The 25,723-nt window shown below is 41.9% G+C and overlaps 1 protein-coding gene across 2 annotated transcripts in view; it reads right to left on the bottom strand.

The window, feature by feature from the left end:
- Nucleotides 1-25,723, bottom strand: part of PTPRO (protein tyrosine phosphatase receptor type O) — a 164,310-nt gene that overhangs the window by 44,828 nt on the left and 93,759 nt on the right. For both annotated transcript variants that reach the window (XM_087968683.1, XM_087968684.1), the window contains exons 8-13: nt 21,207-21,327; nt 19,389-19,582; nt 17,334-17,445; nt 9,972-10,123; nt 6,955-7,075; nt 1,555-1,694 (exon numbers count right to left, since the gene is read on the bottom strand). In XM_087968683.1, the coding sequence (XP_087824809.1) occupies nt 1,555-1,694; nt 6,955-7,075; nt 9,972-10,123; nt 17,334-17,445; nt 19,389-19,582; nt 21,207-21,327 (840 nt within the window). The remainder of the gene's footprint in view (nt 1-1,554; nt 1,695-6,954; nt 7,076-9,971; nt 10,124-17,333; nt 17,446-19,388; nt 19,583-21,206; nt 21,328-25,723) is intronic.

Below are 25,723 nucleotides of genomic sequence, written 5' to 3'. Positions count from 1 at the left end.
TGAATTACGCCGTCTTCGGTCTGATTTAAGCATGGTATATAAAATCATACATTGCAATGTCCTACCTGTCAATGAATACTCCAGCTTCAACCATAACAACACAAGAGCACACAATAGATACAAACTCAAAGTTAACCGCACCAAACTTGATTGCAAGAAATACGACTTCAGCAATAGAGTGGTCAATGTCTGGAATACTCTACCCGACTCTGTAGTTTCTTCCCCAAACCCCAAAAACTTTAACCTTAGACTGTCTACTATTGACCTCACCCCTTTCCTAAGAGGTCTGTAGGGGCGTGCATAAGCGCACCAACATGCCTACCGTCCCTGTCCTATTGTTTCTCTTATTCTTCTTTTATCTTTCTTATATGTACCCATTTCATGTATTCACAACTATGTATACACTTATACTTATTATCTTGTAAACAATTGGCAAATCAAATAAATAAAATAAATTAATTAATTAAAATCTGAAATAGAATAGAGGGTCAATGGAAAAAAAAACCTACCCCCTTAAATACAACTTCAGGAAAACAAAAGCAATTTTGTTCTGCTCAGAACATTTGGATGTGAAGAATGTTGCAAGAAGTACGAAGATATTGAAAATGTTAACCACAAAAATACTAACAAGGGTAATGACGAAATAACAAATAGAACTGGGAACTTAAAGCTAAAGGAAGACAACAGCTTTCAGATAGGACTCCTCCAGCCCTTCTGAAGTCTTGAAACTCAACATTTGTGATGATTTTGTATCCTGCAATAGGGGTAGATAGGAATCATTTACTCTTAGAAGATCTCACATGTTGAAGAGAAAGAGGCTGTATTCAAGGTCATGACTCATGTTAAGATTCTGACACGCAATTAATTGCTGTCCAGAATCCAACTGAATGTGGGAAAGGAGACCCCTTGAATCTAGCTATCTAATTCTGGATTGAATGGAAGCCTCAATATTTTGAAGACTGGGATGGTGGCTAGCTGGTATAGCTCCATTGCTATTTTATATATGGAGATATCCAGCAGAAGCTCTATTTTTACAGCATTCATGCAACATGACACATGTAGGAAAGGACAGGGCTTGTTATACTTCACAGAATAACAGAGTTGGAAGGGACCTTGGAGGTCTTCTAGTCCAACCCCCTGCTCAGCAGGGAACCCTATGCCATTTCAGACAAACGATTGTCCAATCTCTTCTTAAAAACTTCCAGTGATGGAGAATTCACAACTTCTGGAGGCAAGTTGTTCCACTGGTTAATTGTCCCAAAGGTGCTTCTTGCAGGAGACATCTGGACTTTCTTGCCTTTTTTTTTTTTTTTGTTTGAAGATGCTTGCTTCAAATTTAGATTGCTAACAGCTAGAAATGGTAACAGGAGTGTCTTTTAAATTAAATCTGTGTATCAACACAACCAGTAACACCACTGGGTCAAGCTGTGTCTTTTCACTTAAAGTTTACCTTGCACTGATTCATGCAAAAAGAGGCTGGATTTCAAACCAGAGCCACCCAGGTTAAGTATCTCAGGAACGATCTGAAAATTGATCAAGGATAAAAACACATACCTGAACCTTTGTCTCATGGTCTGAGCCAATCTGCTGGCAAAAAACCTCAAAGAAATCCGCTACTCCTTCTTCTACCCACAAGAGAGTCACAGAGGTCTGTGTTTTATTCACCGCAAAGAGTGATCTTGGAGGAGCTGGATCTAGAAACGAGATAAGAGTCTCTTTGACTGCGCCTTGTAGGTCATTGGGATCCCACATAAAGTGAAAGGTTAGAGGTGATCCAAGATCCTGAACTCTACAGACCTATGGGGATAACTTTTCAGTCTTCCCTGAGTTGCTTGGCAATAAAATGGGACTTTAAAACAGGAAGGCAGTCTGATGCAGCTTGCTTTTTCTTCTCTTTTTCAACACTTACTTCACTTCCTTTTTCAATTAACTCTTAAGCTGCAGGATGAGTATGTATGTGTTTGCTGCTGAAAATGTTTTTGTCCCATAAAGAACAAGGATGAATCCCGGCATGTTGAATAATCTCACAATTAATGGCTCATCTGGTTTGCTTTCTCAAATGATTATAAATCTTGGATGTTAAAAATTTAGATCTATATATCACAATTGTGACAGTTCATTAAAATAATAATAATAATGAAGCCATCCCAAGCCAAAGCAAAGCAAATTCAAGATCACTTGTTTTCTCATCTTTGATCTCTCTTTGCATTTCTGCAACCCAACAAGACCCAACCCAACAAGTTCTGCAACCCAACAAGACAGACACAGACCTCAGACAGTAATTAGGACTGCAGAAAAAACAATTGCGATCAACCTGCCTTCAATCGAGGACCTGTATACTGCATGAGTCAAAAAGAGGGCTGTTAAAATATTTACAGACCCCTTACATCCCAGACATAAACTGTTTCAACTCCTACCCTCAAAACGATGCTATAGAGCACCGCACACCAGAACAACTAGACACAAGGACAGTTTTTACCCAAACGCCATCACTCTGCTAAACAAATAATTCCCTCAATACTGTCCAATTATTAAAAAAGTCTGCACTGCTATTACTATTACTCTTCTCATCACTCCTTATCACCCATCCCTTCCCATTTGTGACTGTATGACTGTTACTTTGTCGCTTGTATCCTTATGGTTTATATTGACTGTTTCTTAGTATGATTTGATTGCTTATTGTACCCTATGACCATTATTAAGTGTTGTACCTGATGATTCTTAACTCTTGACAAATGTATCTTTTCTTTTATGTATACTGAGAGTATTTGCACCAAGACAAATTCCTTGTGTGTCCAATCACACTTGGCCAATAAAGTATTCTATTCTATTCTATTCTATTCTATTCTATTCTATTCTATTCTATTCTATTCTATTCTATTCTTTATGGGCATTCTGACAATTCATCAAAGTGGAAAGGTATTGTGCCAATCACTTGTAACTACCAAGGTGGGCAATCAGCCCTGAACAGGGTCATCCATGAAAGGTTGTGTGTGTGTGTGTGTGTGTGTGTGTGTGTGTGTGTGTGTGTAAAAGTCAGAAAACACCTGCAGCCATATGATTGGATCTAAAATTTGGTAGCAAACTCCTGGGGTTCTGAGAATTTATATGCAGACTGTAGGTGGTAGGTTGCTCATTCAGATCTTTCTACAGGTGGTCCTTGACTTACAACAGTTCAATAAGTGACCATTCAAAGTAACTAGGGCATTGACAAAAGTGACTTAAAATGACTATTTTTCACATTTATAACGGTTGCAATATCTCCATGGTCACGTGATCAAAATTCGGACATTTGGCAACTGACTCATGCTTTTGACGGTTGCAGTGTCCTGGGGTCATGTGATCACTTTTTGAGGCCTTCTGACAAGCCAAGTCAATGGGGAAGCCAGATTCACTTAACAACCAGGTTACTAACTTAGCAACTGCAGTGATTCTCTTAACAACTGTGGCAAGAAAGGTTGTTAAAATGGGGCAATTAACAATTGTCTCATTTAACAATAGAAATTTTGGGCTCAATTGTGGTCATAAATCAAGGACTACCTGTACCAGAGGTGGTATTCAGCAGGTTCTGACCAGTTCTGGAGAAGTGGTAGCGGAAATTTTGAGTAGTTCAGAGAACTGGCAAATACAACCTGACTGCCCCACCCCCATCTATTCTCTTCTTCCCGAGTCCCAGCTGATTGGCTGGGTCTTCTTTTGTTGCCCTGCTCAGGAGAACGGAGCTGGAAAGTAGGTTAGTGGGGTGGGGAGGGAATGGGATTTTGCAGTATCCTTCCCCTGCTACGACCACCAAGCCACGCCCACAGAACTGGGAGTAAATTTTTTTGAATCCCACCACTGACCTGTACATGCCTAGTCACCAATGAGTGTATGATTTCTCTACTCTTTCCAGTTTCCAAAAGGTAAGGTTATGCCATTAGTTTGTAGGTGCTTTATTGTACCATCTTTAACACACACACACTCACACGCACATACACAGATAGATAGATATAGATAAAGATATATATGTATGGTATTTAGCTTTGCTCGGGTATTTTCCCATGTCATTATAGTTGTGCTTTTAGAGTTGTAGCAACGTTTCGGCAGAATCTCATCTGCCATCATCAGGCTTCTGTATTGTGTTCGTCTGTGAGTCAGACTTTCACAGCCGTTGTTACAAAACGTTACTACAACTTTAAAAGCACAACTATAATGACGTGGGAAAATACCCGAGCAAAGCTGACCATATAAATCCCGCGAAAACTGAAGAAAATATATATATATATATATATATATATATATATATATATATATATATATATGTATATATATGTGGATCTGTTGGTTGTTCTTTGGGTTTTCTCCCGCGTAAGATTGGAAGTATCTAGGCAACATTTCGATGAAGTCTCATTCATCATCTTCAGGCTTCTGTCTTCAGCTCTGTGCTTCTCAGAGTAATGTGAGCTTGCAGCTGCTTCTTCCTTTTAACTGCTAATGGGGTGCGACTTGATTGGGTGGGGGCTTGGCTGTGTTCTGATTGGGTGGGGGGTGTTTCTCATTGGTTGGGGTTTGGCTGTGATCTGATTGGTTGGGGGTTGGCCCTGTTCTGATTGGCTGGAGGTGTGTTCTGTTCAGGTGGGGGCTTGGCTGTGCTCAGGTTAGTCTTAGTTGTCGGGGGATTTGAGCTGGTGAGCTGTGATCCTGTTGTTTGGCTTCGCATTCGTGGTCATGCCACATCTTCATGTTGGGCGTCAGTTCGCTTCATGTATGGGTCGGAGGGGTTTGAAGCGAGTAGTGATGCAGCTGCGGTACGGCTTCTGGTCCGTGATCGTGTCTCATCTTCTGTGTGGGTGTGAGTCTGCTTTCTACGTGGAAGTGTGGTGGTAGCATCTTGTGTGGCCCTCGTGGGCGTGGGTCTGGTGTCATTCTTCATGAAGAATGACCCGAACAAAGCTGAATACCATACATACATACATACATACATACATACATATATAAAGATACATATCTGTTTTCTTTTGCTATGAAATTTCTGCTCTGGAGCTTTCAATCTGGTTCTTCTGCTCTTTCAAATGTTTATATTTACTTCGGATTTACACATGTATTGTCCTTATAATATGAGGATTCTTTCTTCTGAGTTATGTTTATACCCATTGTGAATTTGCTGTGTTTTAATAGACTTGTAACGCCTGCCATTTTTGCCCTTGCATCAGCAAAACACAGCTGTTTTCATTTATAGTGTCTGTCTCTGCTACTTAGTTCATGTGATTAATTATATTCTTATAAAAATACTGATAGATCTCATTATTTTCAGCATTCAGTGTGTTTCGCTATTCAACCGTGAGTAATGAAACTTAAGTGAGCAAGATCCTGAGCTTGTGGAAATGAAAGGTTAGGATTTACAGCCACTGAAAAAATGACCAGAGAAACAGCCAAAAATAATAAAAAGTATAACTAAACAAGCTAACAAAAGTGGTGAACGTTGTTTCTTGGGCACCTCTTGGACTTTATTATTTATTTACTGATTTATCTAATTTATATCCCATCTTTATTATTTTTATAAACAACTCAAGACAGCGAATATATCTAATGGTCCTCCTCCCTCCTATTTTCCCCAGAACAGTCACCCAGTGAGGTGGATTGGGCTAAGAGAGAGTGATTGGTTCAAAGTCACCCAGCTTTCTGTTCTGTCTCTGTGTTTTATTCCAAATCAAGAATAATTAATACATATTCAAACAATATTCCATAATTCTGTGCTAGTATTGGGCAAGAAAATTGACCAAAGATGGTGAATATGGATACTGCAACTAAGTGCAAGCATATATTTATTATTCACAAATATATGAATCTGCAAAATACAAAATTCATATATATTACAAGGGATAATCATGTGCTGTTTACAAACTCTGTCTTCAAATCTGGTTCTTTTGTTTATTTCAGTTGCTTCAAAACTTCCTGAATGGCAACTGATTAAGCATCATTCTTCTATCCCTATTTAAAAAAAATCTTTCCTTTTTGAAATATAGAAAACATAGTGATGATTTCCTTATTCTTCACTGTTGCTAAATTGATTCCCACAAGTTAATTCATGTCAATTGTTTCCCTCATACTTCTTTTAAGGTGCGATTCTACATAGCTTTACTAGGGAGTAAATACATTTAAACTCATATGCTCATGGACAAATTCTAGGTGTATATTTTTAAAAAGAAACTTCTGAATAGTAGTTTGATATTGGAATAAATGACTAAGGAATTTGGGTTGTAAGTCGAGGTCTTCTGTTGAGTCACCATATGACCAAATCGAATTTTATGACCATTTTTTATCACAGTCCTAAGGTGAGTCACCATGGACGTAAATTGAGTTACCATGGGCAAAGTTTCCACTTTTCTCCATGAACCAAAAAAAGTTGCAAATCATGATCTCATAACCACAGAACACTGCAACTGGTCATATGTGTGAGCCAGTGGCTAAGCGGTGGAATAGCGGTGTGTGTATAGATATGGATATGGGTGTAATGTTTTGCAATGACAGGAAGTGCATACATGCATAAAATGCCCTTTCCAAAGCAAACATTAATTCAAAGCATCATTAAGGAAATCATTGGAAGCTGAGGTCCACTGTATCATAGAATGCAAGCCAATAAACTGATATATAATCCAGTGTTGCACTGGCTATTTTAATATCAAGTGACGACTCTTTATTCCTTCTATTATAAAGCCTATAGACCAAATTCCATAATTCACACACACACTCATATTTGCAGATAGAACTTATGGCTAAAGGGAAACACACAATCTGTGATGCATTCAGTTGTACTATCTCATCTATCAATGTCAATTTTTCCTCCAACCAAAATGCATCCCTTTAGTTCAGAGAACCGTTTTCATTTTTGCAGCATCCTTGCCACAAAACCAAACCAAAACAAGACCACGGCTGTAGCCCCAGACCGAAGGATGGCTCAAACTAAGGCCTTACCAATTTTCACAAGCTGAAGCGCAGATCTGTTGCTACCCCGCTCAGTGCAAGCAGTGACTGAGAGGTTATAGATGTCTCCCGCAGGAAGGTTGAGCATTGTGGTCATGACATTCCGGGTTACCTGAAAGAGACAAAGAGTTTAAAAAACTCCTTTGCGGGGAAGATGAGCTTTGAACAGGGACCAGGGATTAGTGGGCTAATTGGACTCAGCCTCTTTAGGGCAGTGGCCCCCAACCTTTTTGTGCGCGGCCCGGTACCGGCATCACAAAATCATCCGCGCCGGTACCGGCATCACAAAATCATTCGTGGCCTGGTACCGGCATCAGCACGCATGGCAAGGCGAGCCGAGCGACCGCCAGCCAGCCATCCCCGCTTCTCCCGCCACCTTCAACTCCTCCTTTGTACCTGTGTCGATGGGCTTCGCGACGGCTTTAGGACGGTCGCTCGGCTCGCCTTGCCATGCGTGCTGAAAGAATACTTGCGCCTTAGTTTTGTTCAAGTCGCCCCCTCGATGAAACTAAGGCGCGAGGATTCTTTCAGCACCCAAACGCCGCTTTCTACCCGGAAAAGCTCACCGGAAGCACTTTTTCATCAAAACAAGATGGCGGCGCCCAGCAAACCGGCGGCCCGGTAGAAATTGTTCCACGGACCGGGACCCGTCCAGGGACCGGTGGTTGGGGACCCTGCTTTAGGGGATCTGGAATCAGTCTTCAGAGAAGGACAATTTTCCAGCTCTCCAGGAGGCTGATCTTTCAAGTCAAGCCAAATCAGCGGAGAATGACCGAGGGCAGAGATAAACATCCCGTCTCTCCAGGGCAGAATGCAACATAAAGGACGTTTAGTCTCCATCCTTTCAAAAGTTGCTACTGAATTACAATTTTTAAATGGGATGGAAGAGGAAGATTATTAACTACTTAGGGAGTGATTGTATTCACTGCACTAAATTCATTTCGATCTGAGGGGTCCTTGGTGCTTTCTGAGCACTCGCGCTGATGATGTTACCTAGTTTGGGTAATGAAACATCTACAAGAAAACAAGCAGGATCACAGAGCACCAAGGACTTCTCATTTCAACCTTCCTTTCTTGGGCAATTTCAATCTTATTTGAATTGTACTTAATTATAAATGCCACACAATGAGAGAGTGGCCATATAAATGGATTAAGTAGATAACACTTTAAGATTTATCACGCTTTTCTTCAAACATTTGAAGTATAGCCAGCACTCAGGATTGGGGAATTAATGCATCCTGAAATAGAGGATCAGACTAGAAACCCATCAGGCCATGTCTATCTCTATGAACTTGGAAGAATTAAGAAAGCCTGTGCTGGATCAGACCTCAAAGCCAACTAGTCCCTACAAGAAGCCCTCAGATTTATGACCACAATTCAGCCAAAAACTTCTGTTGTTAAGTGAGACAGTTCTTAAATGTATTATGCCCATTTTGTGACCTTTCTTGCCACAATTGTTAAGTGGATCACTGCAGATGCTAAGTTAGTAACATGGTTGTTAAGTGAATCTGGCTTCCCCATTGACTTTGCTTGTAAGAAGGTCACAAAAGGGGATCACATGAACCTGGGACACTGCAACCGTCATAAATATGAGTCAGTTGCCAAGCATCTGAATTTTGATCATGTGTCAGAGTGTTTATAGCATGACTACTATTGCGAGACAACCCAGGAGCAAAACACGGGACACAGAGACTTTGTCTTTTATCAGTTGTTTACATACAAGACTACTATATACATACATACAAGTGTTAGGCAAATATCAGGCAAGCAATCAATCTTCAACTCTACACAAAGAACTACAATGGAGATAGAACACGAGGAGAGAGAAAGATGCTCGCACATGGCCTCCCTTATATAGACAGCTTCTTAAAGCGGCAGTACCCTTCTTGGCTTACAGCCTTACAACAGCTGGTCAGCTATTAAATCTTCATTACTTTAACATCCTGTGACCATGGGGATGCTTCAGCAATCATGTTGAAAACAGTCATAAATAACTTTTTCAGTTGTAACTTTGAACAGTAACTAAATGAACTGTTATAAGTTGAGAACTACTTGTACTCTGTTTCCAAAATGGCCAACTAGGGTTAGAAAGACAGAAAATAAGAGGTAGCGGACAAAATGTGTTCTTGCCAATTCTTGCTTTACCTCATCTAGCTATGTCTACAGGTAGTTCTCAAGTTACAACAGTTCATTTAGTGACCGTTCAAAGTTACAACAGCACTGAAAAGAGTGATTTACGACCATTTTTCACACTTAAGGCCGTTGTACCATCCCGATGGTCACATGATTTACATTAGGATGTTTAATAACTGGCTCATATTTATGATGGTCGCAGTGTCCCAGAGTCACAAGGAAAAATGGATGGAAATTGAACAAGGAGAGATTTAACCTGGAAATAAGGAGAAACTTTCTGACAGTGAGAACAACCAACCAATGGAACAGCTTTGCTGTCAGAAGTTGTGGGAGCGCCATCACTTGAGACCTTCAAGAAGAGATTGGACTGCCATTTGTCAGAAATGGTGTAGGGTCTCCCGCTTGGGCGGGGGGTTGGACTAAATGACCTACAAGGTCCCTTCCAACTCTGATTATCTGTTAATCATGTGATCCCCTTTTGCAACCTTCTGACAAGAAAAGTCAGTGGGGAAGCCAGGTTCACTTAACAACCCTGTTCCTAACTTAACAATGCAGTGATTCACTTAACGAACATGGTGAGAAAAGTCATAAAATGGGACAAAACTCATTTGACAAATTTCTCATTTAGCAACATCAATTTTGGGCTCAACTGTAGTCGTAAGTTGAAGACTACCTGTATTCTCTTCTATATCTCCTTATTTTGGCCTACCTAAGAAATCGGAGCAGTTGGTCCACATGCTTGTAAAATATTTCCTGAGGAAAAACTGAAAAGGAATCATTTGTCAATTGTAAAATACCCAATGTCAATGTTTTACTTCTTGTGGCCTGACAGTTGTTGGTCTGGGAGCAATACCCAATAGGGACATGAGTCTTACACTCTTTTTAATCTTTTTCTTTCCTTCTGCAATAACCATCCAGTGCAACATTCTAGAATGGGAAAGGTCCGTGTTGTCATCGCCATAGATCCAGCTGACATAGAGAAGGCTGTTGAAATATTCAACTGCAGTGATTTTAGGGGACACAGGAGCTACCAGGAAACAAACAGACAAAGAAACAAACACTATCATTATCATCATTGTTAACCATCATCACCTTCTTCCTCCCCAAATGGACATTATTTGCATGAAGAACAGATTCTTTCTTTCTTTTTTTTTGAAGGCTTCTTCTTCACTTCATTTCACCAGGTGGCATGGTGGCTCAGTGGTTAAGACGCTGGGCTTGTCAGCTGGAAAGTTGGCAGCCCAGGTTCAAGACCCAAGCACCACGGGACAGGGTGAGCTCCCGTTTGTCAACTCATAAAACATTCCTATGCCTGTTTTAGTAGTTGCCATTAAAAAAGGGGAGGGGGGAAGGAAGGAAATATGGAAGAGCAATGCAGCAGTTTGAAAGCAAAAGTACATTCCAACACCTATCTTTAAAAGATTGTAACTAAAATACCAGAGTTTTTGCCCGTGAATATATTTAATTGGAGAACATGAATGATGACACCCAGCCTGTGAACATGCTCAATTGGAGAATCTGCTTTAGGAGACACCCAGGGGGGAGGGGGTAAACAGGATCACAGGTGACTGTAAATTACGTATGCCAGAGTTGGCTTCATACAGGGCATTACCAGTATGTTGCCTCTAATGAATCCTTTGAAGTTTTTTTGAAGTTTGGCTCAAGAATCATGATTTAATTAGAGCGATTGCTGGAATCCTGACACCGTTCTCACCTCAGCTCCTGCCAACCTAGCAGTTCAAAAGCATGCAAATGCAAGTAGGTAAATAGATACCACTTTGGTGAGAAGGTAACAGCACTCTATGATATCATGCTGGTCACATGACCATAGAAATGTCTTCAGGAACACTGGCTCAAAGGCCTTGAACCGGAGATGAGCCCTACTAACCGAGTAAAATCCGCAGGGACTCCCTTCTCCTTTGTTACACATCAGACTTGGAGGAGTTTGCTGAACAAATCACCAAAGGGACCTCAAAGATTATCTGTTCCAATAGTTGCAACATTTTTTGGGCCAAGGACTTCAACTTGCACTTGGATGACATACTAGGGGAGGGACAATGTGCCGAAAACTAAATGTTGTTTTAATATAATACACACTTGTATTAGATTAAATTTGAATTAACTGAAGATAATGAGTTTAATTTTAGCTTAAGTATCTTCGTTTACTTAATACTCTTCTGCTTCTTCATGTGGATATTTGGCAAGTTTCTCAAAGTGTTGAAGAATATATGCAATCTTGGGTCACAGATTGCGCATCTTCATCTAATCCAAGTGTGTCCAACCTTGGCAACTTTAAGACTGGTGGACTTCAAGTCCCACAATTTTTCAGCTAGGCATCCCTCATCTAATCCAATCCCCTACTGATAGAAGAAATCTTTGGTTATCTACTGCCTTAAGTATGGTTGAGTCCCACACTTTCTGAAGCCTTGTCGTATCATTGAGTTCTTCCCCAGGCTAAATTAAAATCTACAGTAGTTGGCTGAAAGTGACAGAAAGCAAAACTGTTCCATAATCTGACAGCCATGCAAATATTTGAAACTGACTGGCAGATTACTTCTTAGGTAGAAATCCCAAGATTTTTCTATTTGGTTAAGGCTTTTGAAGAAGCAGTTATGTGTATTTTATCAGATTGCAGAGTCTTCTGTTTTTAAATCAGTTTTGTGCACATTTCAATAATCTGCCAAGGAAAATGGAAACAGTCTTCTATATATTTTTTTTTGAAAGAGTACCAGCTAAAGAATAGTAACCATAGCTTCCTATTACATGTTTCTTTAATGTTGTCCATCAGATTGCTTTCTTAAAAAAAAACACAAAGCTATGTTTAATAAGATATTTATGCTAACAAAAGACTGAATTTATTTAAGAAGTGTATCTTCCATATCAGAGGTGGCATTCAGCAGCTTCTGACCAGTTCTGGAGGACCGGTAGCGGAAATTTTGAGTAGTTCGGAGAACCGGCAAATATCACCTCTGCCTGGCCCCGCCCCTATCTATTCTCCGCCTCCTGAGTCCCAGCTGATCGGCTGGGTCTTCTTTTGTTGCCCTGCACAGGAGAACAGAGCTGGAAAGCAGGTTAATGGGGTGGGAAGGGAATGGGGATTTTGCAGTATCCTTCCCCTGCCATGATCACGAAGCCACAGCCACAGAAACAGTAGTAAAATGTTTTGATTCCCACCACTGTCCCATATACTTACTGCCTAGACCAGAGATATTAACAGAGTGAAAAAATTGCAACACACTAGCATTCCAGATTCGTGTAATTCTGAGCATGTTTTACACTTATCAAAATCAAGGTGCATCAACTCCACTGTCAGAAAAATAATTACATATTTGGATGAACAGTAGAATCTGAAGAAATCAGAAGTACATTGGACAGTCCAAATCTTGGGTTGGCATAAGTTATTTGAATGTTCTTTAATGATTTGGTCTGTTTGGTCCAGATACAGTCATTTCACTTCAAATAACTTCACATGTCAATAAATTTTGGGGAAGAAATATTGGAGTTGGGATCTTAATGTGATGTTGAATAATACTCTTGAAGCATGGAGTTTGCCTGAGGCATGATATAGAGGATAGGAATGGGAATAAGACCAAGCAAGCGATGGATTTGCTGCCCTCTCCTTCTCTAGTGTAATAGGTGACTGTAAGTTCTCCAATATTTTCCTTCCCCCAAAACCTTTTGAAGTAGGCTGTTCTGAAAAACAGAAATTGTTCTGTGAATATTTGCAGTTGAGCTCTTGCTTATCTTCACACAAAACCGTAACTATCAAACCAACTGCTTTTCCATCTTTTACTGCTTACACAAAAGATATGGTTTAAATCTTTCAAAGAAAGATGAAAGCTAAGATTCAAACAGTGCAGCTTCATCAGTTTTTCCCTCTGGAAAATGATGCCAAAATTAATTTGTCTCAGTCCAAAGCCTTCTTTAAAAAAAAAAAAAAACAACCCCTTACTGATGCCATGAATGTATGAAACAGGAGCAAATATAGAGGCATTTACTGAATCCAAAGATGGCATCAGAATAACAAATGGATGTTATGCTGTTGTGATGTATACTTCACCATTTATGTGCCTGCATATAGTCTCACAACAAGCAGGGAGTGGTTTGTAACAGGACGCACACTGTTCATTATTCTTCACTGTGGGGGAAATCCATGTGGAACAAATTAACTACAGATAGTCCTTGGGTTATAACTGTCAATCAGGACTGGAATTTCTATTGCTATGCAATGCAGTCACAAAGCATAATGTCATGTATCTACATCACTTAGCAAAGGCAATTCTAGTTACCATTGTAACCTGCTGGCCTTGCAGGGCAAAACAGACAGGAAATATGACCAGAAGACCTAATTCTACTTTATGGTAAAAATTCACCGATAGAATCTTCCAAGTGTCTGTCTCTCTGTCTCCTTTACATCTGAAGAAACTAGGGAGGGTCTCTTCTGATCTTCTTGCCCCAACCACTATTCCGCTGCAGGCTTCTTATCTGACCCTTTCTTTGGTAGCGTCCCTTTTCCTACTCTTTCCAAAGGTGATTCGCACATAACCCCAGGATTGGGTGGGCATTAAATGAGGACCTCATGTGATTGTGACATGGGAAGAGGTGGAGTCCCAAGCAAACTGGTGATGGCAGCTACAGATGACAGCAGCAGGAGACGCCATTGAGCAGGCACCAGAGAACACAGGTGAGTGCTAAGGAACACAGGTGGTTGGGCACCAGGGAGTGCTGACAGATGCATGGGTGGGTGCTGTACTGTCACTATTAAGTGCAGGTGGCAGGGAGGGTAGTTGTAAATGTGGGACAGCTGGATTTTTATCATGTGATGCTGTGGCAGAATTCTGACATCTGACAACTGGCTCATATTTATGATGGTTGCAGTATCATGTGATTAATCACCTTTTGTAACCTTCTGACAAGCAAAGTCAATGGGGAAGCCACATTCACTTAACAGCGGGGTTACTAACTGAATAAACAGCAATGATTCACTTAACAACTATGGCAAGAAAGGTCACAAAATGGGGGCAAAACTTGCTTCACCAAGGTCTTGCTTAGCAACAGAAATCTGGAGCTCAATTGTGGTCGTAAATCAAGGCCTACCCGTATTTACCAGTTTGGTTTCACAGAGTTTCAAATCCTTGTTTTCCCCACCTACTGTGAAAATTTAAATAATCTTTTCTGTCCCAATGCAATTATCTTTGAATATAATAGCTGCTGTTGTGTGCTTTTCCCCAGTCACTTTTTTTTCTGGCTGAGGGCCAGATGTGGCATTTGAGTGATAAATTGGTTGATGGGGAGGGGAGAACATACGTTTAGTCATAGCGGTGCCATACCTGATTTCCTTCCATTTCCATTTGAACTTAATGGTTAAATATAATCCATACCTTTAAATTTAATTTAGATTAATTGCAGGTGATGGGATTATTGTCCAGTCATCTGTGTAATGGAAAGTTTTGAAGAAAAGCATTGTTTCAGTGCCGCTTTGAAGAAAGTACAGTGATATTGTCATGCCCCTGTCAGAATCTGATTCAGAGGGGGAGGGCAAGCAGCCGACAGGGAGTGGGAGTGTGGCTCCGGTGGCTGTGGAAGAAACTGGGGAAGGGCAAAGTCTGGCTGGGCATTCAGAGGGAGACCCAGGGCTACACCCTCTTCATCCTAGGGCATGCAGGGAGGAATGGAGAAGGGAGCAACATGGGTTATGGGGGAGAAAAGGGCCCTGATTCCCTTCATTAGCTGCAGTTGGGAAAACAGGATTTAAAAAGGGTGCACAGCACCTTGCTGGAAACAAAGCATGAATTATCTTTGTCAAGTCTTAACTGGGTTCTGGCGTCCTCCCAACTGTGTGTCTTTTGTTATCTTCTGAAGTCTGCAATTCCTTATCCTGCCCTTCTCATTAATTGCTGCAGCGTGGTTTGTGTTGGTTTTTATCTATAATTTATATGTACTTTGGGTTCGGACTGAACTTTCTTTCCTTTAAAAACTGTTCTTGGGAGATTTTTTTCTCCAGCTGATGATCACTGGACATTGGGGGCCAAATTGGAAGCATTAAAGAGACTTTACCTACTTTTTGTGACTTTATTGCTTTTGTGCCATGCCCCGGGTCATCACAGATATCTAAAGAGTGATGCATTGAAGCATCTCTGTCGAGACTCTGGTCCCACTGCCTTCATCTGGTGCTCCCAGTGAGGAGAGATGCAGTGCACCTCAATGGAGTAAATCACATAATTGCTACATCTTCACAGCGTGAAGCCTTCATCAAATCCAATTCTAGCCTCCTCATACAGGCCTAGAGTCTCGGAATTCAGGGAGACACCTTAGCAACAGCTTCTGGGATTGTTTGGCCCCCATGTGATAATAATAATAATACTTTATTTGTGGTCACAGACCAAAACACAAGTACAACAAAAGAAGAACATGGGAAAATTAATCATGAACAACTGGTCACCAAAAACTTGACTAAGGGGAATTATAACATTCTCCTCTGATGGTTATAGCTCTTAAAAAAATTTGGAAACCAAAGAAGTGATGTATGAGGAGCCATCCCCTAGACAATATAAGAACAAATTACTAACATTGGGTCTAGAAGGGTCTGTTTCAAGGAGAGACAGTAGCTTAGATCTGCCTGCGTTATACATAGGGCAATATAAAAGGACATGCTCCACAGTTTCAACCTCAGCTCTGTCACAGGGGCATAGCCGCTCGTTAATCGGGAGACTCTTAAATCGCCCATCCAGTAGTGCTGAGGGCAAGACATTAAAGCGAGTTGGGGAGAAAGCTCTTCTATACTTGGGAATGGTTAGAGTGTAAAAATAGGAAGCCATCCTCAGTCTGTAATTATTAAATTGGCTGAAGATCAGAGGGGAGCAAGTTTTGTTGGCTCTGGCTCGTAGATATTGCAAGTCAATGTCCACAAGCCATTGGACTACCCTAATCATAATCTCCCAGGGCATCCCCCGTAAAACCTAGCAGATATAATTTCTTCGTCAGCTCCCTCTCCCAACGAGAAATATGAGAGTCAGCCAACGCCAGGGAGAGGTAGCTTCCGGGAACTTCCGGAAAGAGCACCCAAAACCACCAATTAAAGGTGTTAGTCCCCATGTGAAAGCTTTCAAGGGCCACAACAAGTACAGGCATCCACCGCAGATCACAAGGAGGGTAAAATAATTCTATTCCACTTTTCTGACAGTTATGTAAGATGTAGCATTTGCATGAATATCATGCATGGCTTGTCACTCTCACTCTCCCACACAAGCCTACGGCCACTTGTGATCTGAGAACTAGGATCACCTGTGCAATTCCAGTAGGGAGAATATAGAATAACAGAGTTGGAAGCAGTGGTGGTATTCACATTTTTTTTTACTACCGGTTGTGTGGGCGTGGCTTGGTGGGCGTGGCATGGCTTGGTGGGTGTGGCAGGGGGATATATTGTAAAAACTGAAGAAGACCCAGCCAATTAGCTGGGACTCAGGAGGCAGAGAATAGATGGGGGCGGGGCCAGCCAGAGGTAGTATTTGCCAGTTCTGTGAACTACTCATAATTTCCACTACCGGTTCTCCAGAACTGGTCAGAACTGGCTAGAAGTGACCTTGGAGATTAGGGTGAACCATCCAAACGTAAATCACATGACCATGGGGAGGCTGCAACGGTTATAAATGTGAAGAAAGGATCATAGGTCATTTTTTTCAGTGCTGTTACAGCTTAGAATGGTGACTAAGTGAACTGTTGTAAGTCAAGGACTATTCTTCAAAATGAGGGAGACAAAAGACTGTGGCCTAAGAGCTACAACTGTGCAGAGAGAAAGGTGGTCTGGAGAAGGGGTCTCCAACCTTGGCCACTTTAAGACTTGTGGACTTCAACTCCCAGAGTTCCTCAGCCAGCTTTGCTGGCTGAGGAACTCTGGGAGTTGAAGTCCACAAGTCTTAAAGTGGCCAAGGTTGGAGACCCCTGCTCTGGAGTATGGGAAGCATTTCCCTACCACCTGCTTGCAACATTTTTAAAGCAGCTGTGTCTTTTTCTGGGATCATGATGCTTCCTTCCATTGATGCCTTGCAGTTCTGTGGGGAAAAAATTCATAAAAAAGAAAACTACAGCAACATAAACACCCCTGCATTCTCCAAAGCACCATGTTTCTTTCAAATCCAAAATGCTGAAAAGCTCTCCTGGGTCTTTCAGCAAACATGAAGATTTACAAGAAAGACATAAAAAAACAACCCAGAAGTATATCAAACACTCCTCTTTACCAGTTATGAAACCAATAGTGGAAGTATCACAGCAGCTGAGTTCTGGTTCTCCCCACGTCACCATGGTAACTCGAAAGTTATAGTACCAGGCAGGCAGCAAGTTGTCTATTTTCTAAAAAAAAAAAAAGGAGAAAGAGAGACAGAATCAGCTTCCAGTCCACTGAGGTCTGCAACTGATGTCATGACCTTAATGGGCCATAAGTTGCCAGGTACTGTACCAAAAAATGGTAAGAGTTCCTGCATGGAAGAAGGAAGATGATAAGAGTGGATCAGTATTACCTCTGGGTATTGTTTCTTCTCTTGCAAATAGCAGATTTATTTTATAAAAATTAAGAAGCTTCTTAAAATAAAATGCACAAATTTAGAAAGCCCAGCATGAGGTGTTTTGACTGTGTTGGCAAATAATTCTTGGAATTGTGCACACGATGTAGCTGAAGGACACCAGACTATAGAAAGCTAGCTGACAAAACTCAGTTTTCATATGGTGCTGAAAAATCCACAACGCAGGAATCAATCAAGCCTCTCTCCGAGGAAAAAAAATATATCATACATGCCTCACTTGGCACCTTATCCAGAAAAGACCTTGGAGGTGTTCTGAAGATCCATGGAGACATGTGTTAGGAAAGACAATCCATAATTCTCTCTCAAATTCATGGGAGCATGTTGTGGACTGCCAGCTGCCAACAGAACTGGCGGCAGACTCAGACGATGAAGAGGGCCAGTTCTGGAGTCGGGGGAAGGCTTTGATGGGTGATCTGCATCAGACACAGAGAAAGAGCCAGGGACGTCCGACATTCCCCAACCACCGGAGAGGCATCTGCCTTTGGAGGCTGAGATAAGTGGGGAGGAAGACCAGCTGGGGCCTGTTCCAGATGCACATATGCGCAGAGCTGTCAGGAGAGGAGAACAACTGCAGACAAGGAGTTGATTCGGGAAACAAAGCACACGTGGACGCTGAATGGCCCCTCCCTGGCTGGGGAATAAATAGAAGGAAAGGGGAGTGGTGGTTTTAGGAGACAACAGTTCGGATTTCTGAAGATTTGACTCGGTGTGTTTCGTGCCTCAGAGACTGCTTGCCAGAACTTAATTTGCAGTTTTACCGCTGGGAGCTCACAACCTGGCAGTCACCTCAAGGAACTGATAAGGTCTATTGTGGCATTTAACTCTTTGAAGGAATATTGCCTGGTCTTTTCAGTGTGTAAATGCCATTAATTCACAGGATATAAATAAAGAGGGTTTTTTTTTCGGGACAAGGAGTCTGTTTCTTGTTTATGCTAAGGCTGGGTGAGCACAGAGCAGCAGAAGTGATTGTTTTATGCAATTTCCCATATAGAATAACATCGTCTGGAGCACCTGCCCCTCAATAAAATTAAGGAATGTCTTAAACCTCATCAAATGTCAGGAGATTGGATGCCTTCACCTCTTTGACCCCGTGTGAGATTTCAACCTTCTCATCTGAGATATTAAGAAATATCTAATGTGAGAATGCCTGCTCATACTTTCTCAACTGTATCAGCAATCGCGAAAGATTGTGGTCAGTTCATGTATTTTTCTCTTTAATTTGGATAGTCACTAAACACCTTCTTGAATGCCCTAGTCCAGGGGTGTCATACTCAATTTCCGTGAGGGTCGCATCAGGGCTGTGGTTGACCTTAGGGGGGCTGGGTGGGTGTGGCCATCTGGGTGGGTGTGGCCAGCTTGACACCACTCCCCAAACTGCTGATGTTTCCTCTTCGCACTGGGTAGACCAAGCCAAAGTGACAGGGATAGACCGGGCCGAAGTGATACGGGCTGACCCCTTACATTTTCCAGGACAGCCCCATGGGCTGGATCCAACCATATCACGGGCTGGATCTGGCCCACAATCTTGTGTTTGATACCCCTGACCTAGTCTCATATTACCCTAATAAATTGTTTTTTTTTCTGTCAGGAATTATATGAGTTAGACTTTTATTGGTTTGTATCTACCCATTGTTATATGCAGTAGGATATTTTAGTTGGGGTGTATGTGTGTCTGTTTAGAAATATTTGAATTGTAGGTTGAATTCACTTTACCACTGAAGAAGTGAGCGAAACAGTTGCTGCTATTTCATAGTGTGTAGTCCACTCAGAAGTCATGGTTGATGGATTGAAATAAAACATCTCTACGATGTATTTCCGAAAGACACCAAGGTAAGGCCTGTTCCAGCTGAGGACCACAGCTGTGGGTCCCAAAGGATAAAGGGCTAAATCTTTGATCCCAGTTGGCACTGTAAAACAGAAATGGAAAGCTATTGTACACAGATCAATTTGTCACACATTCCAAATAAGACACGGAAGTCCCAGACTTTTCCAACCTGATGAGTTCATTCCCACCCCACAACATGCCAAGCTAGCTCAGCAGATAGTGGGAGCCATCATTCAGAATTTCTTGAGGGCCCCTGAGTTGTGAAGAGTTATTCTACTTTTAAGTTTGTTATATTTCTCTCTTACCTTTCCTAAAAGAACTCAGGATAACATACACGAGAGTCTCCCTTCATCTTTGACTTACAATCACAATTGGGAATTTCTGTTGCTAAGCAAGGTGATTGCTATTTTTTTCCCCAGTGCCATTGTAACTTTGTATAATTTCTATGACAGTGGTTATAAATTAAGGACTACCTGTAAATTCTAAACTAGATGAAATAAATCCCATCAAGAAAAAAAAACTAACTCAAAGATAGCCAGGGGTTATGTTTACACCGTATTCTTAAGTAGTTCAAAATTGACCAGCTGCAGTTGTATAAGATGCTACGCTTAGCTAGCTTTGTTAGCTTAGACCAGGGGTGTCAGTGGATTTCTTCGAGGGCCAGATCAGCATTGTAGCTTTACGCAGGCCGCCCAGGGTGTGGGGGAGATGGAATGGACATCTCCTGCAACGCCCTGTTGGCCAAAATGGGGCGTGGAGCAGAGGCGGTATGCAGCAGGTTCTGACCAGTTCTGGAGAACTGGTAGCAGAAATTTTGAGTAGTTCAGAGAACCAGCAAATACCACCTCTGACTGGAGATTTTACAGTATCCTTCCCCTGCCACACCCACCAAGCCACACCCACAGAACCGATAGTAAAAAAAATTTGAATCCCACCACTGGTGTGGAGGGGTAGTGTGAGGAAGTGGTAGGATTCAAAAACTTTTTACTACCGGATCTATGGGCATGGCTTGGTGGGCTTGGCTTGATGGGTGTGGCAGGGGAAGGATACTGCAAAATCCCCATTCCCTCCCCACCCCACTAACCTGCTTTCCAGCTCCGTTGTTCTGGGCAGGGCAACAATAGAAGACCCAGTTGATCAACTGGGACTTGGGAGGCAGAGAATAGATGGGGGTGGGGCTGGTCAGAGGTGGGATTTACTGGTTCTCTGAACTACTCAAAATTTCTGTTATCGGTTCTCCAGAACTGTCAGAACCTGCTGAACACCACCTCTGGTGGGGGGCCATGTGAGGCCTCCTGTGTCCCATTTTTGGCCTGGATGCCCTCCTGCAGCATCTTGTTGGCCAAAAAAGGGTGTGGGGTGGCATATGAGCCCCCACTTGCTGCGTTTTGGCTGCCAGAGGCACCGCAGGCCAGTCCTTTGCTATTTCCAGGCTGGCCCCACGGGCATTGAGTTTGACACCCCTGGCTTAGACTAACAACCTTAGTTACTTTTTTTGCAGCTTAATAATATATTGTAATCTCAGACCACCTGCTTAATTCAAAATGTAGTGCATTGTATTGACCAAGTTATCTAATTAACTCAGTAACACGATCGTGTTGTGCCTTCAAAGCCAATTGATTCCTTCCATAACATGGCTCCTGGACATTAAAACTGGCTTCCAAACTGCAAAAACAACAACAGTAACATGTTTGCAGAGACATTACCAATAGCAAACGTAACAGGATCAGAAGGAGGCCCAACTAGTGGTCCTTTCTGTAGGTAAATTACAACTTGGTACTGAGCCCCAGGAACCAAGTTTTCAATAAAACTGCTGCTTGTGTTCACCTAGAGAAATGAGAAAGAGTAGACATAAGGACAGATTAAAGTCATTGCTATGTGTTAAATAAAGCTGGTATTGCTTTAAGATAGAAAAGAGAAAAAAAGCTGCTTGAGTGAATAAGAGGGAGGTTACTAAGGCCATGCTAACATTTCCCAATCTTCTAGGAAAGATGCTTCAGTTTTATTTTGTTCTTAGGATGCTTGAGAAATTCTTTCAAATTTTTAGGTGATGGTTTTCAGCTAATCCAAACCATCACCGGCAATTGTCACAGGATAGTCTTTATCATTTTCTGAAGCTTCCTTGCTTTGCTGGATCTCCTTAAGTGTAGTAACTTGAGGAGAAAGAGAGAGAGAGAGAGAGAGAGAGAGAGGGAGGGAGGGAGGAGGAGGGAGAGAGAGGGAGGGAGGGAGAGAGGAGGGAGGGAGAGGGAGAGAGGAGAGAGAGAGAGAGAGAGAGAGAGAGAGAGAGAGAGAAATAGCAATTGTATTTTTCCATAAAATATGGCTATAAGCGTATTTATGTATTTGAGGTTTGTCTTATAACTGAGAAATTATGTAAAAGTTATATAGAATCATTTTCTCCTGGACCCATTTGAAAGGAACAGTCAAGAGTTAGAAGTGCTCATTTAGAATTCCACCAGCACGGTGGAATTTATCAGGCAATGCCTTGCAAGGAAAGACAGTGGTTTTCTTCTAGAGAGGGACTGTTGAAGATCTCCCCGAAGAACGTGGAAATTCCTGCTTAATTTTTCCAAATAAGTTAAAAATGTTTCCTTCCTTCCTTCCTTCCTTCCTTCCTTCCTTCCTCCCTCCCTCCCTCCCTCCCTCCCTCCCCCTAAGGCAGGGTATAAATACAGGTGATAAATAACGAAAATATATTTTGGACAATACTTAAGCAGAAGAAAGTTGATCAAATTAAGAATGGGGTGGAGAAGATGCATTTTTTTTTCAGTTAAAGAAATAAACATAACAGCATCTTTAATTAACTGCCCATCTTACCATTCACTGCTAAGCCAGAATTGCAAAGAATTCTGGGTTGGCTAGAAATGAGTGATATGTAAGGACCTACTGATCCACGGCTGCTACTTGCTATTCCTAAGGGTGGGGGCAGCTAAATATAGCTGGATAGATTTGGCACAAGACCAAAAACTTTACAGCTATTCTCGTAATTAAACGTAATCCAACACCACGGGTTGTTCCTGGCTCTTAATTCCAGCTTGTTTGGAGAAAAATAAGCCAGAGCTCCTTGTTTACATATAAAACTAAACAAAATATGGATAGGGCCATCTGGACTTGTTTAGATACTCCAACTGGCAGAAGGCAAATGAGAGAAACAGATCAGCACACTGCTTTCTCCTACCCAATTCCATTGTGAAGACTTTTGCGTTGTACAGATTTTTACGATGTGGAATTATGCCAAGTGGTGAAAACACCAATGCTTGCATGCCCATTTTAAGTACACAAACTCACCTCTTTTCGTATCTGACTACCGTAACTCTTGAAATAGCATGGTGCCCTTGAAACAGAGGTGTTGTTCAGCAGGTTCTGAACAGTTCTGGAGAACCGGGAGCGGAAATTTTGAGTAGTTCGGAGAACTGGCAAATACCACCTCTGACTGGTCCCACCCCCACCTATTCTCTGCCTCCCGAGTCCCAGCTGATCGGCTGGGTCTTCTTTTGTTGCCCTGCACAGGAGAATGGAGCTGGAAAGCAGGTTAGTGGGCTGCGGAGGGAATGGGGATTTTACAGTATCCTTCCCCTGCCACGCCCACCAAGCCACGCCCACAGAACTGGTAGTAAAATTTTTGAATCCCACCACTGCCTTGAAACCTAGCCTGATCTCTTTATGGAGAGATGTTGCTGGTTGAAGTGGCTGCAGGTCAGATCCCAAAGAATGCATGAATAAGATCTGTCAAAATAAAAGACACTAACAATGTTGTACTGAAAAATTCTGAGCTCCTTCACAGAAGAGCTCCTTCCCTAATCAGCTGCAGTGGGCAGTTGGAGAGAGAAGCCTTTGTGAAACCACCACCCACTATGGGTCATCTTTGCTGGACAAATTTTGAAGACCTCCATCCTCCCTCCAGTTCCCACCCTCCAACTTCTGGAGTATCTTAGCTTGCTTTGGAAAAAAAATAAGTCAGGAAATGACTCTATAATTTAGGAAATAGCAATAGAAAGTTACACACAGTAATCAGGATGAGCGTCTAGCAAAGATTGGGCAAGTTAAGGTAAAAGCAGGAAATGATGGTCATAGCGGGAAGCTCCTTATCACACTAGGCTCACACAAAGCAAAGAGAGAACTTGTGGCTTTGTGGAGAACCCAAGAAAGAGGCTAATATGAGTAAGCAAGTCTTAGCGTGCTAATTAAAGGGACAGTTGATTCACAGTACAGGTAGTTTTGACTGATGGCCGTAATTGGAACCAGGATTTCTGTTCCTAAGCAAGGTGGTAGGGTCATACCCAATTTTATTATCAATTTTGCTAGGGTTGCTAAGTGAATCACTGCAGTTATTAAAAAAATCTTTTTCCTCCCATTGATTTTGCTTGTCCGAAGCTGGCTGGGAAAGTTATAAATGATGATCACATGAAACCGAGACATTGCAAACCATCAAAAATGTATGCAGGTTGCCAAGACCTCAATCAAAATATCATGTGATTGTGGGATGCTGTGATAGTGTCCAGCCCGAAATTGACATTTGTGTAGCTATTTTAGTTAGGCTTAGTATATATTCTTTTTCTTACTTTCTCTGTGGCAGTCATGGGGGGAAGGGGTTCGGGCTTGCCACATTCCTAAAGAGCGAGGAGCTGAGATAAAGAGAGTTGTTTAAGCTAGGTGATTCTTCTTCCTGTGGGAAAATGAGCTGTCCGTGCTTAGGCCCTTGAGGTGGAGATTTATGACATCAAGCAACTTTGAATTACTTCTATTGGAGAATGTGACTTTTGGGGGGTTATTTCTAACTTTTAATATTGTGGAGTAATTCCAGGTTGTGTCAGATCCAGGATTACCATGGACTTTGTCAATTTGATGCTTTCAAATTGTCTTGGAAAAGAAATTGTCTTGGAAGATGGACTTTGTTCTTTTCTTTTTAAATGGATTTCATCACTTGGAAACCTGACAGATAGTTGTTAAGTGGGAGGACAAATTGCAAATCACCTTTTTGGGTGCTGTTGTAACTTTAAGTGGGCGCTAAATAAATGGTTTCAAGTCAAGGACTACCTCCAATATTCATTTGCTTATTAAATTTATATTGCACCCAACTATCAAAAGGAATGGAGCACGGTGATTTGTGTGGTTAGGATGCTGGGAGGGAGGTTTGCAAGCTTTTTGTCAAGCTTTGAAGTATATTCAGGCTGCTTTCACTTTTCCTGCTTCACAGCTTGCCAACAGACCTTGTGGGGGGAGGGAGAAAGGGATAGATTGGAATGTGTATTCCAGACGATAACAAGAAACTGTCTTGTGGGAACCAAGGACCTTTCAGCAAGTGTCTGCCAGAGTCACGAGACTTTCCCCTAACAGCACCTGAACACCTAATTGGACAATGTGACCTGCACTAAATGGGGGTGGGGGGAGGGAGGATTCTATATTTTAATTATATTCCATTATCCTGAAATTACCCAGAGCTGGTTTTGCTTCCATTCTGTGCTTAAATGATGTACTCAATAAAGTTCTGCATTAAGAGATTGGATCGTCTCTACTGTGCTTGCTTGCTTGGGTTTGACAGTCAGAACCTTGACCGTTCAAGACCCAAGTGTTGCCGTGAGGTGGGGTGAGATCTTGTCCTTCACTCCAGCTCCTGCTGGGGACATGAAAGGAGTCCCCAACTGGGTGTCCCCTGGGCAATGATAATGTCATCCGCTAACCCTTTCAACCCAGAAGTGCCTTGGTGCATCTGGCACAAGTGTGACGCAATCAAAAGGAACACTGGCAACTTTTACAATGTAAATGTCTATGGAGATTCTCAGTCATCCAGGTCATGGTTGTCCCAAAGGTGCTTTTTTTTCAAGAGGAAACTGGACTTTCTGGTTTTTCTTTGGAGGCATTTCGCTTCTCATCCAAGAAGCTTCTTCAGCTCTGACTGGATGGTGGGGAATGGAAGGATTTATACCATTTGCGTTCTTTTAGCGGGTCCATCTGCATTTAAGAGACACGGGGCACTTTTTTGAAGACAACAAAGTCCATATTTGGGACAGAGAGGATCACTGGTTTGAAAAAGGGGTCCAAGAAGCCATCTATGTCAAAATTGAACATCCCCCTCAACAGAGGGGGAGGGATAGGATATCATCTATCTCCAATCTACAATGCAGTCCTTGCAACAGTTCCACCAATTTGCACTACTCAAGTGACCCTGACACAGATAAACCTCCAGGCGACCTTAATGACCCACTAAAAGAATGCAAAT

This window comes from Notechis scutatus, chromosome 6 (genome assembly GCF_049901735.1).
Source record: "Notechis scutatus isolate UNSWTSFEM ecotype Mainland chromosome 6, rNotScu1.2, whole genome shotgun sequence".
NCBI classification, from domain to species: Eukaryota; Metazoa; Chordata; class Lepidosauria; order Squamata; family Elapidae; genus Notechis; species Notechis scutatus.
The sequence above is the reverse complement of the archived record's forward strand: the minus strand, read 5'-3'. Positions and strand labels throughout refer to the sequence as shown.